Source organism: Saimiri boliviensis, chromosome 5 (assembly GCF_048565385.1).
Source record: "Saimiri boliviensis isolate mSaiBol1 chromosome 5, mSaiBol1.pri, whole genome shotgun sequence".
In the NCBI taxonomy this organism is placed as follows: domain Eukaryota; kingdom Metazoa; phylum Chordata; class Mammalia; order Primates; family Cebidae; genus Saimiri; species Saimiri boliviensis.
This window is the reverse complement of record NC_133453.1, coordinates 151,262,664-151,276,156: the sequence shown is the minus strand read 5'-3', so window position 1 is coordinate 151,276,156 and position 13,493 is coordinate 151,262,664. Positions and strand designations below refer to the sequence as shown.

General features: G+C 43.2%; 1 protein-coding gene across 8 annotated transcripts in view; it reads right to left on the bottom strand.

The window, feature by feature from the left end:
* Nucleotides 1-368: 368 nt before the first annotated feature.
* NIPA2 (NIPA magnesium transporter 2) overlaps nt 369-13,493 on the bottom strand; it is a 31,893-nt gene continuing 18,768 nt past the window's right edge. For all 8 annotated transcript variants that reach the window (XM_074400152.1, XM_074400149.1, XM_039480109.2 and 5 more), the window contains 3 exons: nt 10,194-10,284; nt 7,692-7,852; nt 369-1,107 (listed from right to left, as the gene is read on the bottom strand). In XM_074400152.1, coding sequence (XP_074256253.1) covers nt 473-1,107; nt 7,692-7,852; nt 10,194-10,284 — 887 coding nt within the window. In that variant the 3' untranslated portion in view covers nt 369-472. The remainder of the gene's footprint in view (nt 1,108-7,691; nt 7,853-10,193; nt 10,285-13,493) is intronic.

Sequence of the window (13,493 nt, the reverse complement as noted above, 5' to 3'; positions counted from 1 at the left end):
TTCCCTTAATATTTCAAAAATAAAACCAATCATCAAACAGGAGCCACTTTTATAGGTAAGGTAAATCATAGGATAATGTATTGGGATAACTGTGTTCTTTTTTAAAATAAAAAAGCCTTATATGGTCAGGGATTGATGGAATGGGGATGACAAATGCACATTTCAGACTTTCATCACCAATGGAAAAATAAAACATTTTTATAGACTTAAAACTGTCATTAGTGCATTCAGATTTTGGAGAAGGGATGAAAATGTAAAATACTTCTACAACAATACAATGTTGCTGAGGTCATTTTAGTGAGCTACCATTGTTTAAATAGAAGAAAAAAGTAATTTCGTGGTCCAAATGAGTGAAATCTTTAAAAAGATTGCCTTTAAAGAACATTATTTGAGGACAATGCTTTTTCAGACACATTCTGATATTCAAATTCACTTCATAACAATCACAGATTAACCTTTAATTACATCTTTCTTAAAAAGCTGTCAGATTTCCATTTCTTCGGGAGATACTGTCGCCAGTGTGCTGTTCGATTCCACAGGTTAAGCTTTCTTCATTATTATTAAGAACTTCATACATATTAGAGAGATTGCCATTCATTGCTTTCTCGTCTTTTCGAAAAGACACAGGCAGACTTGCTAGACTAAAGCTGACGTCTTTAAAGGCATGCAACAGGAATATCCCCACAATGATTGTAAAGAAGCCACTCAAAGTACCAATGACATCATCAACAGGCATATCCTGCCACTCCTTAAAAAGAATAGCTGAACAAGTTAAAACAGATGTTGTAAAGAATACATAATAGATTGGAGTCACGATAGAAGTGTTGAATATATCCAGGGCCCGATTCAGGTAATTAATCTGTGTGCTCACACAGACGAGGAGGCTCAGCAGCAGCACCCAGGCCAGCGGGTACCGCAGAACAGGCTTTCCGGCAAACAGCTCCTTGATGGCGATGCCCAGGCCCTTCACACAGGAGACGGAAAGCGCGCCGATCACAGAGCAGATTGTGATGTACACAAGAATGTTTGTCTGTCCATGGCGAGGACCCACCACGAAGATTAGTATCAAGGCCACAATGACCACAAGGGTTGCAAAGACCACAAAACCTGAAGGAGGCAAAGAAAAGTTAACATGAGTCAAAATGGTTAGCTGCTTTCTCTCTCTTTTTTTTTTTTTAAGACAGTCTTGCTCTGTCGCCAGGCTTCAGTGCAGTGGCAGAATCTCGGCTCACTGCAACCTCCACCTCCCAGGTTCAAGCAATTCTCCCGTCTCAGCCTCCCAAGAAGCTGGAACTACAGGTGAGTGCCACCACGACCAGCTAATTTTTGTATTTTTAGTACAGATGGGGTTTCACCATGTTGGCCAGGATGGTCTCGATCTCTTGACTTCGTGATCCACCTGCCTTGGCCTCCCAAAGTGTTAGGATTACAGGCATGAGCCACCGTACGTGGCTGGTTAGCTGCTCTTAAACACAGTATCCAAAACAATATAAGCTCGATAGGGAGAAAAGGTATGACCTGGAAATAAAAATCAGCTTCATTTTGCTGCCCTAGCAGACTCAACCACAAAGTTTACTTAAATGTACACACTGAAGATTAATGTGTGCTTCAGAGTCACAAATTGTCACACCCCTAACATTTCTGAAGCAGCATTTCATGCCTACTGAAGTGTTCTAACTCACAAGGCAACAGGGACAGTGGGATCAGAACAGAGACCAAAACGGGGGAGGAGAAACCACGAGGTGGCCCTGAATGCCCAACAATTTATAGATGTGGCTGGGAGCAGCGGCTCAGGCCTGTAATTCCAGCACCTTGGGAGGCTGAAGCAGGCGGATCCCCTGAGGTCAGGAGTTTGAGACTAGCTTGACCAACATGGAGAAACCCCGATTCTGCTAAAAATACAAAATTAGCCCGGCGTGGTGATGGGCACCTGCAATCCCAGCTACTTGGGAGGCTGAGGCAGGAGAATCGCTTTAACACAGGAGGTGGACGTTGTGGTGAGCCGAGAATGCGCCACTGCACTCCAGCCTGGGCAACAAGAGCAAAACTCCATCTTAAAAAGAAAAGAGTTATTCATCAGGTTTTCCCTAAAAGGGGTAAACTTTTTTTAAAATTTGCAGACAACTGCTGGAGTAACCAGGAAATCAACTGGGTAACTTGAAAGATACCGTTGGGGTTCTGGTTGATACGGAGAATTGAAGCCAGCAGCATGGTAACAGCCAGTAACTGTGTGGAACAGCGGGCCGGGCATTTTTCTCAGCAATTTGCACTCAACTACCCTGTGTCGCAGATACTACCACCTGCATCTTCAGATGAGGAAACTGAGGCACAGAGGTCACATGAATATACTCTTCCTTCCTCAAACTCCACTAATACACGGTAATAGGATTTTTAAAGACACAAATGTACAAAATTAAGAACAGACACCAGGTGCAGTGGATCAAACCTTTAATCCCAGCACTTTGGGAGGCCAAGAAGGGCAGATCACTTGAGGTCAGGAGTTTGAGACCTCCCTGGCCAACATGGTGAAACCCCGCCTCTACTGAATATACAAAAAATAGCCGGGCATGGTAGCAGATGCCTGTAATCCCAGCTACCTGGGGAGCTAAGGCAGGAGAATCGCCTGAACCTGGGAGGCGGAGGTTGCAATGAGCCAAGTTCGAGCCACTGCACTCTAGCCTGGGAAACAGAGTGAGATTGTCTCAAAAAAAAAAAAGGACCAAAGATAACAATACTTTATAAGTCAGAAAGCAAAGGCTAATAACTGATACACAGATCCAAGAAACCTGAATACTACACATCAGCTGTGATCAAACATTAAAAAGCAATTCAGCTTAAAGCACAGAATGCTCAAAAGGTACAAAGAGTCTCTCTGCAGTGGGGTAAAGGCAAGACTGAAGTTGAAGCCTGGCTGCAGGAGTTTCCTGTCCAGTGCAGTGGAGAGAAGCCAAAACAAACAGAAAAGCGCAAAGCCCGTTTCTCCCACACAGATGAGGAAAGCTTCAAAATAAACCACCGTCCCTCTAAAAACAAGAAAACGAACATCCTCAGAGAAACAAGAAAAACTATTATTAATATCCTCAGAGAAATGATGAAACAGCCGAACCTGGCATCCCAAATACCAATCAACAAAAAAAACCCAAACAAACAAAAAGAACATTTATTTGAGGGCATCAAAGAGCATCCAAGTAGCCAGGACTTAAGGAGCCAAAATTCAGAGAAAAGAGAACAATCAGACCAACTCGTACCTCTGCCTTCTCCCCTGGGGCGACCGCTAAAGCAAGGGGTGAGACGGTCTGAAGCCTCCGCATGCCTGGACTCCCTAAAAACAAGCTGGAATCTGGGCCGCCTAAGCGGCTGGGACTTACTGGACCAAGACCCAGAAAGGAAGACTAGTGAGCCCAAATTTCTGTGTGCACTTCCCCTTATGGTGCTTCCTGGCACACAAGCCACACAGCCAAGGTCAGAGGAGCCAAATGGAAAGCCTGGTCAGGAGGCCACAAGGCTAAGCAGGGATTTGAGCATCTCCAGTACTTAGGAACAGACCCTGGAGCTCTCAGTTTCTCAGGTGGAGGGGTCCAAACCAAAATCTGAAGCTATGAGTTGAGAGCAACAGAGTTACAGACAAGAGTAAAGGCAAACTGAGCCAGGTGTGGTGGCTCATGCCTATAATCCCAGCACCTTGGGAGGCCGAGGCAGGAGGATCACTTGAGCCCAGGAGCTCAAGACCAGCCTGGCCAAAATGAATAAAGTCTCTACCAAAAAAAAAACAACAAAAATTAGGCCAGGCACAGTGGTGCGTGCCTGTAATTGCAACTATCTGGGAGGGTGAAGTGGGAGAATCACTTTAATCCAGGAGGCAGAGGCTGCAGTAAGCCAAGATCACACCACTGTGCTCCAGCCTGGGTGACAGTGTGAGACTCCGTTTAAAAAAAAAGCAAACAAAAAAAGATAGAAAAATTAGCCGGGCCGGGCACGGTGGCTCAAGCCTATAATCCCAGCACTTTGGGAGTCCGAGGTCAAGAGATCGAGACCATCCTGGTCCACATGGTGAAACCCCGTCTCTACTAAAAATACAAAAAATTAGCTGGGCATGGTGGCACGTGCCTGTAATCCCAGCTACTCAGGAGGCTGAGGCAGGAGAATGGCCTGAACCCAGGAGGCGGAGGTTGCGGTGAGCCGAGATCGCGCCATTGCACTCCAGCCTGGGTAACAAGGGCGAAATTCCGTCTCAAAAAAAAAAAAAAAAAAAAAAAAAAAAAAAAAAAGAAACCAGGATCAACAAAGCTTAAAACAACACCTTCTTCAGGATGAAGGTGATCTGCCGTATTCTTTTCTGCCTAACATAAGAAATTTACATTCTCTCTGAAGGAAGAAAAACATCACTTAAAACCTTTACACCTTCTAATATCCTATGTCCAGCATTCAATAAAAAAAAGCCGGCCGGGCGCGGTGGCTCAAGCCTGTAATCCCAGTACTTTGGGAGGCCGAGGCGGGTGGATCACGAGGTCAAGAGATCGAGACTATGCTGGTCAACATGGTGAAACCCCGTCTCTACTAAAAATACTAAAAATGAGCTGGGCATGGTGGCGCGTGCCTGTAATCCCAGCTACTCAGGAGGCTGAGGCAGGAGAATTGCCTGAGCCCAGGAGGCGGAGGTTGCGGTGAGCCGAGATCGCGCCATTGCACTCCAGCCTGGGTAACAAGACCGAAACTCTGTCTCAAAAAAAAAAAAAAAAAAAAAAAAAAAGGCAACGCCAGGTGCAGTGGCTCACACTTGGAATCCCAGCGCTTTGGGAGGCCAAGGCAGGCGGCCATTTGAGGTCAGAAGTTCAAGAACAGCCTGACCAACATGGAGAAACCCCGTCTCTACCAAAAAATAGAAAATTAGCCAGGCATGGCAGTACGCGCCTGTAATCCCAGCTACTCAGGAGGCTGAGGCAGGAGAACTGCTGGAACTCAGGAGGCGGATGTTGCAGTGAGCCAAGATCACACCATTGCACTCAAGCCTGGGCAAGTAAGAGTGAGACTCCATCTTAAAAAAAAAAAAAAGACAAAAGGCAAAACTAAACGCCTAAAAACAAAAAAGAAACACACAGAATCAGGCCCACAAAGAAGTCAGAAACTAACGTTAGCAGACGACAATTTTAAAGTAACTAACAATTCAAAGAACAGACTCCGTAAACTCTTAGAAATTAACAATATAACCACAGAAATAAAAACTCAAAAGGGCTGGGGAGAAAAAAAGAGCAAATCTCCCCAAAGGCAGAGCAAAAAGACAAAATGGTAAAATGAGGGGAAAATAACTAATGATCTAGGTTAGGGTTAGGGTTCTATATCAAGAACATCAATAAACAGATGAGTAAGAATCTTGCAAAGAAAAAGCAAGAAAGAGTATCAAAGGAGTATTCAGCTCCCAAAAGTCACACATAAATTTTCAAATTTAAAAGACCCGTCAGGCCAGGCACCATGGCTGACACCTGTAATCCCAGCACTGGGAGGCTGAGGTGGATCACCCGAGATCAGGAGTTAAGACCATCCTGGCCAACATGGTGAAATTCGGTTTCTACTGAAAATACAAAAACTAGCTGGGCATGGGTGGCAGGCGCCTGAAATCCCAGCTACTTGGGAGGCCGAGCCAGGAGAATCGTGTGAACCCAGGAGGCAGAGGTTGCAGTGAGCCGAGATTGCACCATTGCACTCCAGCCTGGGCAACAAGAGCAAAACTGTCTCAAAAAAAAAAAAAAATTAAAAGAAAAAGAAAAACACACCATCAGGTGGGGCGCAGTAGCTCACACCATCAGGCGGGGCGCAGTAGCTCACACCTGCAATCGCAGCACTTTGGGACGCTGAGGTGGGCAGATTACTGGAGGTCAGCAGTTTGTCAACACCAGCCTGGCCAAAATGGCAAAACCCCGTTTCTACCCAAAAAAATTTAAAAACTGGCTGGACACAGTGGCACACACCTGTAGTCCCAGCTACCTGGGAGGCTGAGGTGGAAGAATCACTTGAGGTGGGGAGGAGAAGGCTGCGGTGAGCTGAGAGTACGCCACTGCACTCCAGCCTGGGCAGCAGAGCAAGACCCTGTCTCAAAATAAAATCAACCATCAGGCACCCAGCACAATGGGCATAAATGGATCCATATCTAGGTATGTCAGTGGGAAATTTCAGACATCGTAGGGAAAGAGAATATCCTACATGTTTCCAAAAACAAAAAACTTGGTTGCATGTAAAAGATAAGGAATAAACTGTTTGATTTCTCCGCAGTAATACCAGAAATGAGAAGACAGTGGTGGTCACAATCCGGTAAAGACATTTTGAGATAAACAAGGTCTTGAAAAGTCTCATCTTTTCATGCCTGTTCTTGCCTCCTCTAGAGTGGCACCACCAAAATGAAGTAGCAAACTCAGGAATCTGGAAATAAGGGATCCAAGAAAAAGCAAACTGGAGGGAATCCCCAGGGAGCTGCTGAAGGGAAATGCAAGTAACAGCTGTGCTGGCAGCCTGGAGACACCCACCTAGATTCAGGCCGCACAGAAGGCACTGAGAGAAATTTCCAAAACAGATGAAACATAGAATACCTCTCTGAAATTACTGAGAGTAGAATAAGTCAACTGGGGAAGAGTTTCACCTTACATGGATCAATTCATAAAAAACTGTGCAAACAAGATAATTACTAGTTCTGGAAAAACTTAAATCATACAGGAAAGGAAAAGTAATCATAATAAAGGCTAAGATAAGAATAAAGTTATAGCCAGGCGCAGTGGCTCACACCTGTTAATCCCAGCACTTTGGGAGGCCGAGGCAGGCGGATCACGAGGTCAAGAGATCGAGACCATCCTGGCCAACATAGTGAAACCCGGTCTCTACTAAAATATAAAAATTAGCTGGGTGTGGTGGCACACGTCTGTAGTCCCAGCTACTTGGGAGTTTGAGGCAGGAGAATTGCCTGAACGCAGGAGGCGGAGGTTGCAGTGAGCCGAGATCATGCCATTGCACTCCAGCCTGGCGCCTGGTGACAGAGCAAGACTGTCTCAAAAAAAAAAAAATAATAAAGTTATGTATCAACGATGATGATAATGTAAACAAATACTCCAAATAAAACTATACAAATACAGTAGATAAAAGGTAAAACAAATGGCCGGGCGTGATGGCTCACGCCTGTAATCCCAGCACTTTGGGAGGCCGAGGCAGGCAGATCACAAGGCCAAGAGATCAAGACTATGCTGGCCAACATGGTGAAACCTTGTCTCTACTAAAAATACAAAAATCCGCTGGCCATGGTGGTGTGCGCCTGTAGTCCCAGCTACTCGGGATGCTGAGGCAGGAGAATCGCTTGAACCTGGGAGGCGGAGGTTGCAGTGAGGCCAGATCATGCCACTGCACTCCAGCCTGGTGACAGAGAGTCTGTCTCAAAATAATAATAATAATAATAATAATAATAAAAGGGAAAACAGATAATGCCTAAAGCCAAGGACTTAAGTACTAGCAATAGAAGCATGCAATTTACATATACAGAGTTAAAGAACAGAAAAAACACAGGCTTGGGACTGATAAGACAAAGTAGGGAAGACGACTAACCAGGAAGGACAAGTTCTCTCTCCTTACGTGCACACCACGTTCTCATTACAGTAAAAACTAAGTTAAAAAACAAACCGCAAGAAGACTAGTCAGACTTTTCTTTTTCTTACCTGGATCACCTAGCTTGTGAGACATTTCATTTAGAGTCTCAATCTCCTCTTCTTTTGGAGCGTGAATGACCATAACCGTAGATCCTAGAATACTTAGCAAACACCCAATTTTCCCATGAAGATTAAGTCTTTCATTTAGAAAGTATGAAGAAAGAATGGCACTAAAACGGGGAGGAAAAAAGGTTGAGAACGTTAAAATATTCAGCTACTTTTCTTTTACAAATACCAATAAAACTCCTAATTTAAATCATTGAACTCAAACTAAAACAATGTGAACTTATGAAGATTCTGGCTTTCGCCAAGGGAATAAAAAAGTACATTCTGTCATAACACGCAAATGTTTCTAAGGAATCATTTGCTTCATCATACACTACACCTGTATACTTAACATCTTTCCACTGCAGGAAGTCGATATGAAATTTATAATAAAGAATGAATTTGTATAAATTTATATCCTAATTAAGAACCTATATCCAGGCCAGGCATGGTGGCTCACACCTGTCATCCCAGCACTTTCCGAGCCCAAGGCAGGTGAATCACCTCAGGTCAGGAGTTCAAGATCAGGCTAGCCAACATAGCAAAACCTCCTACTAAAAATACAAAAATCAGTCAGGCCTGGTGGCAGGCACCTATAAATCCCAGCTACTCAGGAGGCTGAGGCAGGAGCCGGAGGGCGGAGGTTGCAGTGAGTCAAGATAGCACCACTGCACTCCAGCCTGGGTGACACAGTGAGACTCCATCTCCAAAGGAAAAATAAAAATAATAATAATAATAATAATAATAATCTATATACAAACCACCAACGCTTAAAATTTGCTCAGTCTTAAGTTATTTCTATTGGGTGATGCACCCCTCTTATGTGTTCATTTAATTGTATACAATTTGCCTATTCAATTATCAGATTTTAATAACTTATAGCTAGTTTTAGCTAACCCTACAAAGAAAATACAGCATAAACCAACAAATACAGTAGTAAGTCTACTATAAAGAACATTAAGGGTAAAGGGTAAAGGGCAATAACTTTTACCATAACCCCATTTTATTTATAGTGGTTTTTTGGGGGAAAAAAAATCAGATAAAAATCGGTCAATCCACTTTGGGAATGGTAACCAAGATCCAGACTTCAGTATGGGCTTAGCAATGTTTGGGCTAATCATTAAAAAGCAGAAATGGGACAAGTCTTAGATCACTCATTCAAAACAAGCACCCCAGGCCAGGCATAGAAATCTACTCATCAGCTACCAAGCCCTACCAAAGTGCACATGCACTCAATGATAAATGCTGAGTTGAGTGTAACTTTGAATTTTTTTTTTTTTTTGAGACGGAGTTTCACTCTTGTTACCCAGGCTGGAGTGCAATGGTGCAATCTCAGCTCGCCGCAACCTCCGCCTCCTGGGTTCAGGCAATTCTCCTGCCTCAGCCTCCTGAGTAGCCGAGATTACAGACGTGCGCCACCATGGCCAGCTAATTTTTTTGTATTTTTAGTAGAGACGGGGTTTCACCATGTTGATCAGGATGGTCTCGATCTCTTGACCTCGTGATCCACCCGCCTCAGCCTCCCAAAGTGCTGGGATTACAGGCGTGAGCCACCGTGCCAGGCCTAACTTTGAATTTTACCTATGTATTTTTTTTTTTTTTTTTTTTTGAGACGGAGTTTCGCCCTTGTTACCCAGGCTGGAGTGCAATGGCGCGATCTCGGCTCACCGCAACCTCCACCTCCTGGGTTCAGGCAATTCTCCTGCGTCAGCCTCCTGAGTAGCTGGGATTACAGGCACGCGCCACCATGCTCAGCTAATTTTTTGCACCATTAGTAGAGAAGGGGTTTCACCATGTTGACCAGGATGGTCTCGATCTCTTGACCTCGTGATCCACCCGCCTCGGCCTCCCAAAGTGCTGGGATTACAGGCTTGAGCCACCGCGCCCGGCCTATTTTTTATTTATTTATTTTTGAAATAAGAGTATCGCTCTGCAGCCCAGGCTAGAGTGCAGTGGTGCATTCTCAGCTCACTGTAACCTCCGCCTCCCAGGTTCAAGCAATTCTCCTGTCTCATCCTCCCAGGTAGCTCAGACTACAGGCGCCCGCCACCGCTCACGGCTAATTTTTGTATTTTTAGTAGAGACGGGGTTTTACCATGTTAGTCTGGCTGGTGTCGAGCTCCTGACCTCAGGTGACCCACCCGCCTCAGCCTCCCATAGTGTTGGGATTACAGGCGTGAGCCACCGTGCCTGGCCAACTTTGAATTTTAAAAAACTGAACTCAAAGTAGAACTAGTACTGGCTCTGAATACAAGAAGACAAAGCATTTTCTTTCACAAATCAATAGCTTGCCTATACACAGAAAATAACGTTTTAAAAGTAAGTGCTACATAGTGTAAAAAGCAAAGTTCTCCAGGTTGTTGAAATGTAAACTGTGTTGAACACATGTAATCAGATGGTAACTAATATTTTACAGACTAAGATACTCACTATACTGTTTCTAGATGAAAAATATTGTGTCCTTACCTTACGAGAACGCTGAGAGCGCCTAATGGAGTCACTAGGGTGGCTGGTGCAAACGCATAAGCAGCAAAGTTGGCCACCTCACCAGCTCCCACTTGGAGACAGACAAAAGAAACAATCTCAGATAAGAATATATGTACCCAACTTGGAAATGCCTTCATTTTATACAATATCTATAGATTATTTCAACTGAATTTAGTAACCTCCATATTTCTCCAATGTATTAATAACGGTTATGGTTCTGTAAATTTCCAACATTACAGTAAGAGTCCAAGTCAATTAGAAACATTCAAGAAACAACACATATCATATCTATAATCTAACTGAAGAAATCTAGTTCATGCTGACATAAAGGAATTTTAATATAAATTCTAAATAGATATTCATATCCTAGGGCAGTAAATAAAAATCACTTACAAGAAGCCATACTGGTTCTTTTTAAAAATGCAAATCATGAGATATGCCAGGTCCTGTTCCAGGAACAGGAAATACAGCAGGGAGCAAAACCAAGACTCTGCTCTCATAAAACTTTCAGTGAGGGAAGACAGACTTAGTGAGCACATGTGCCAAGAAGTTAAAAGTGTTATGAAGAAAAACAGCGAGTGTTAGTGAAAGAGAAGGCTTGCTACTAGGTGTCACGTCATTAGACAGGGGCTCTCTGATAAGGAAACTTGAGAACATTTGGAAATTAAGTCCCAAAAGGAATTACCTAAATTGAACCCTACGCAGGGAAGAGGCATGATCTCAAAAAAGGAAGCTTCTTGGCTTCTGGTTTTTCCAAAATAGTTACGCTGATTTTCACTCAGCAGCATCTAAGAGCTCCCATTGCCCCACTTCTGCCCGGCTGATCTGCGAGGGGTATCGGACAACTCTGCTACACTTTGTTTGCTTTTCTCATTTTCATTTGTTTACTGACCCTGTGAAATCTTTTAGGGAATTACTGTTCAAGTTTATCTTCCATTTTCTCTTATTGATTTAAGGTAATTCTTTATACATTTCAGACATAAATCTTTTGTTAGTTCAACTTAGGACAATTATCTTCATTCATAATGTCTGCAATTTGTCTTTTTATTCTCTTAGTAGACTCTCTCCTTTTTAATTCCTAAAATGCCTTTTAAACATGGTTTGTTACCATTAAAATTCAGTCAAGGAATTTGATAGCAATGCCTCAAATCTCTTTTTATTCACTAATTCCTATTTATCTAGAATTGACTTTTAAAAAAAAGAAAGAAAGAAAGAGAAAGAAAAGAAAAAGCTTTTACCAAACTTTTTTTTTTTTGATAGCTCCTTTGTCAAGCTGGGGTGCAATGGCACAATCTCCGCTCACTGCAACCTCTGCTTCCAGGTTCAGCAATTCTGCCTCAGCCTCCAGAGTGGCTGGGACTACAGGCATGTGCCACCACATCCACCTCTTTTTTTTTTTTTTTTTAGTAGAGATGAGGTTTCACCATGTTGGCCAGGATGGTCAGCTTGATCTCTTGGCCTGTGATCTGCCCACCTCAGCCTCCCAAAGTGATGGGATTACAGGATGAGCCACTGTGCCCAGCCCAGCTTTTTAATTAGAAAATTACCCATTTTTTAAATTGAATACTCTAGTTTTTTTATATGTATACTTAACTTGTCAAGTCTAATGTTAATATTTAGCTTTATTTCCTTCTGAATGATGCTGGCATTATAGGTGTGAGTCACCGTTCCGGACCTAGTTTCATTCTTCAAGGTTATTTTCACCTATTTCTAACCTTAGAACTCGTAATCCGTTGTCTTCCTTCCAGTTGATTTCATCAGTTATTTTTTAAATTTTATGCATGGATATTAAGTCCATGAGCCATCTCTTATGTTTAGTCATCAGCATTCACTCAGATGTACTCATCACTTTTCCTCCTGTATTTTTTTTCCCTTCTGAATTTCTAAACTTCCATTAAGACAGATGTTTTTTGTTCGTTTTTTGAGACAGAGTCGCACTCTGTCGCCCAGGCTGGAGTGCTGTGGCGCAATCTTGGCTCACTGCAACCTCTACTTCCTGGGTTCAAGCAATCCTCCTGCCTCCGCCTCCCGAGTAGCTGGGATTACAGGCACCCATCACGATGCCTGGATAATTTTTTGTATTTTTAGTCTCACCATGTTGGCCAGGCTGGTCTCAAACTCCTGACCTCAGGTGATCCACCCACCTTGGCTTCCCAAAGTGCTGGGATTACAGGCGTGCGCCACCACACCTGATCACACTAATTTTTGTATTTTTTAATAGAGACGGGGTTTCATCATATTGGTCAGGCTGGTCTTGAACTCCTGACCTCACGTGTGCCTCGGCCTCCCAAAGTGCTAAGATTACAGGCATGAGCCACTGCGCGTGGCCTGAATACTCTGTTAAATCTGCTTTAGTATAATTACAGTCTCAGTTTATCCAAAACATTTTTTAGTTTTTAGTTTTTTGGTTTTTTTTTTGAGATCAAGTCTTGCACGGTTACCCAGGCTGGAGTGCAACCTCCTCCTCCCAGGTTCCAGAGATTATTCTGCCTCAGCCTCCTGAGTAACTGGGACTACAGGTGTGCACCACCACACTCAGCTGATTTTTTGTACTTTTAGTAGAGACAGAAATAACAAAAATTTCACTGTGTTGGCCAGGCTGGTTTCTAACTCCTGACCTTGTGATCCACCTGCCTGGGCCTCCAAAGTGCTGGGATTATAGGCATGTAATCCACCATGCCCAGCCTAGTTTCATTCTTCAAAGATATTTTCACTGAGTATTGTACTGCCAGCTACTTTTTCAGCACTTTGAAGATGTATCTCCAACTGTTTTCTACTTCCAATGTTGCTGAAACTTAGGTGTCAATCTGCTGCCCCCTTGAGGGTACTATGAGGTTTTTCTTGGGATGCTTTTAAGATACTCTGTCTTTGCTTTTCATCGGTTTTACCATGCTATGTTTAGGCCCAGTTTTCTTTTCATAGGTTCTGCGTAGGTTTTATAGGGCTTCTTGGGTCTGTGGTTTGATAACTTTGGTCAGTTTCAGAAAATTCTCAGCCATTTCTCTTAGAACATTGCTTCTGATTCTGTGTCCCTTTTTATTGAGACTTCAACTATTTGCTGAATCCTAAGTTGCATAACCCTCTTATCTACATTTTCTATCCTTTTTTCTTGCTTGCTTCACTCTAGACAATCTCTTCCCAACTACCTCTGGTTCACTAAGACTTTCTTCAGTCATATCTAACCTACTGTTAAGTCAATTCACTCATTTTCATTACTGTTTTTAATTCTGTAATTTCTAGTTGTTTTGCAAATCTATAATGTCACTGTGGTCTAGGTTA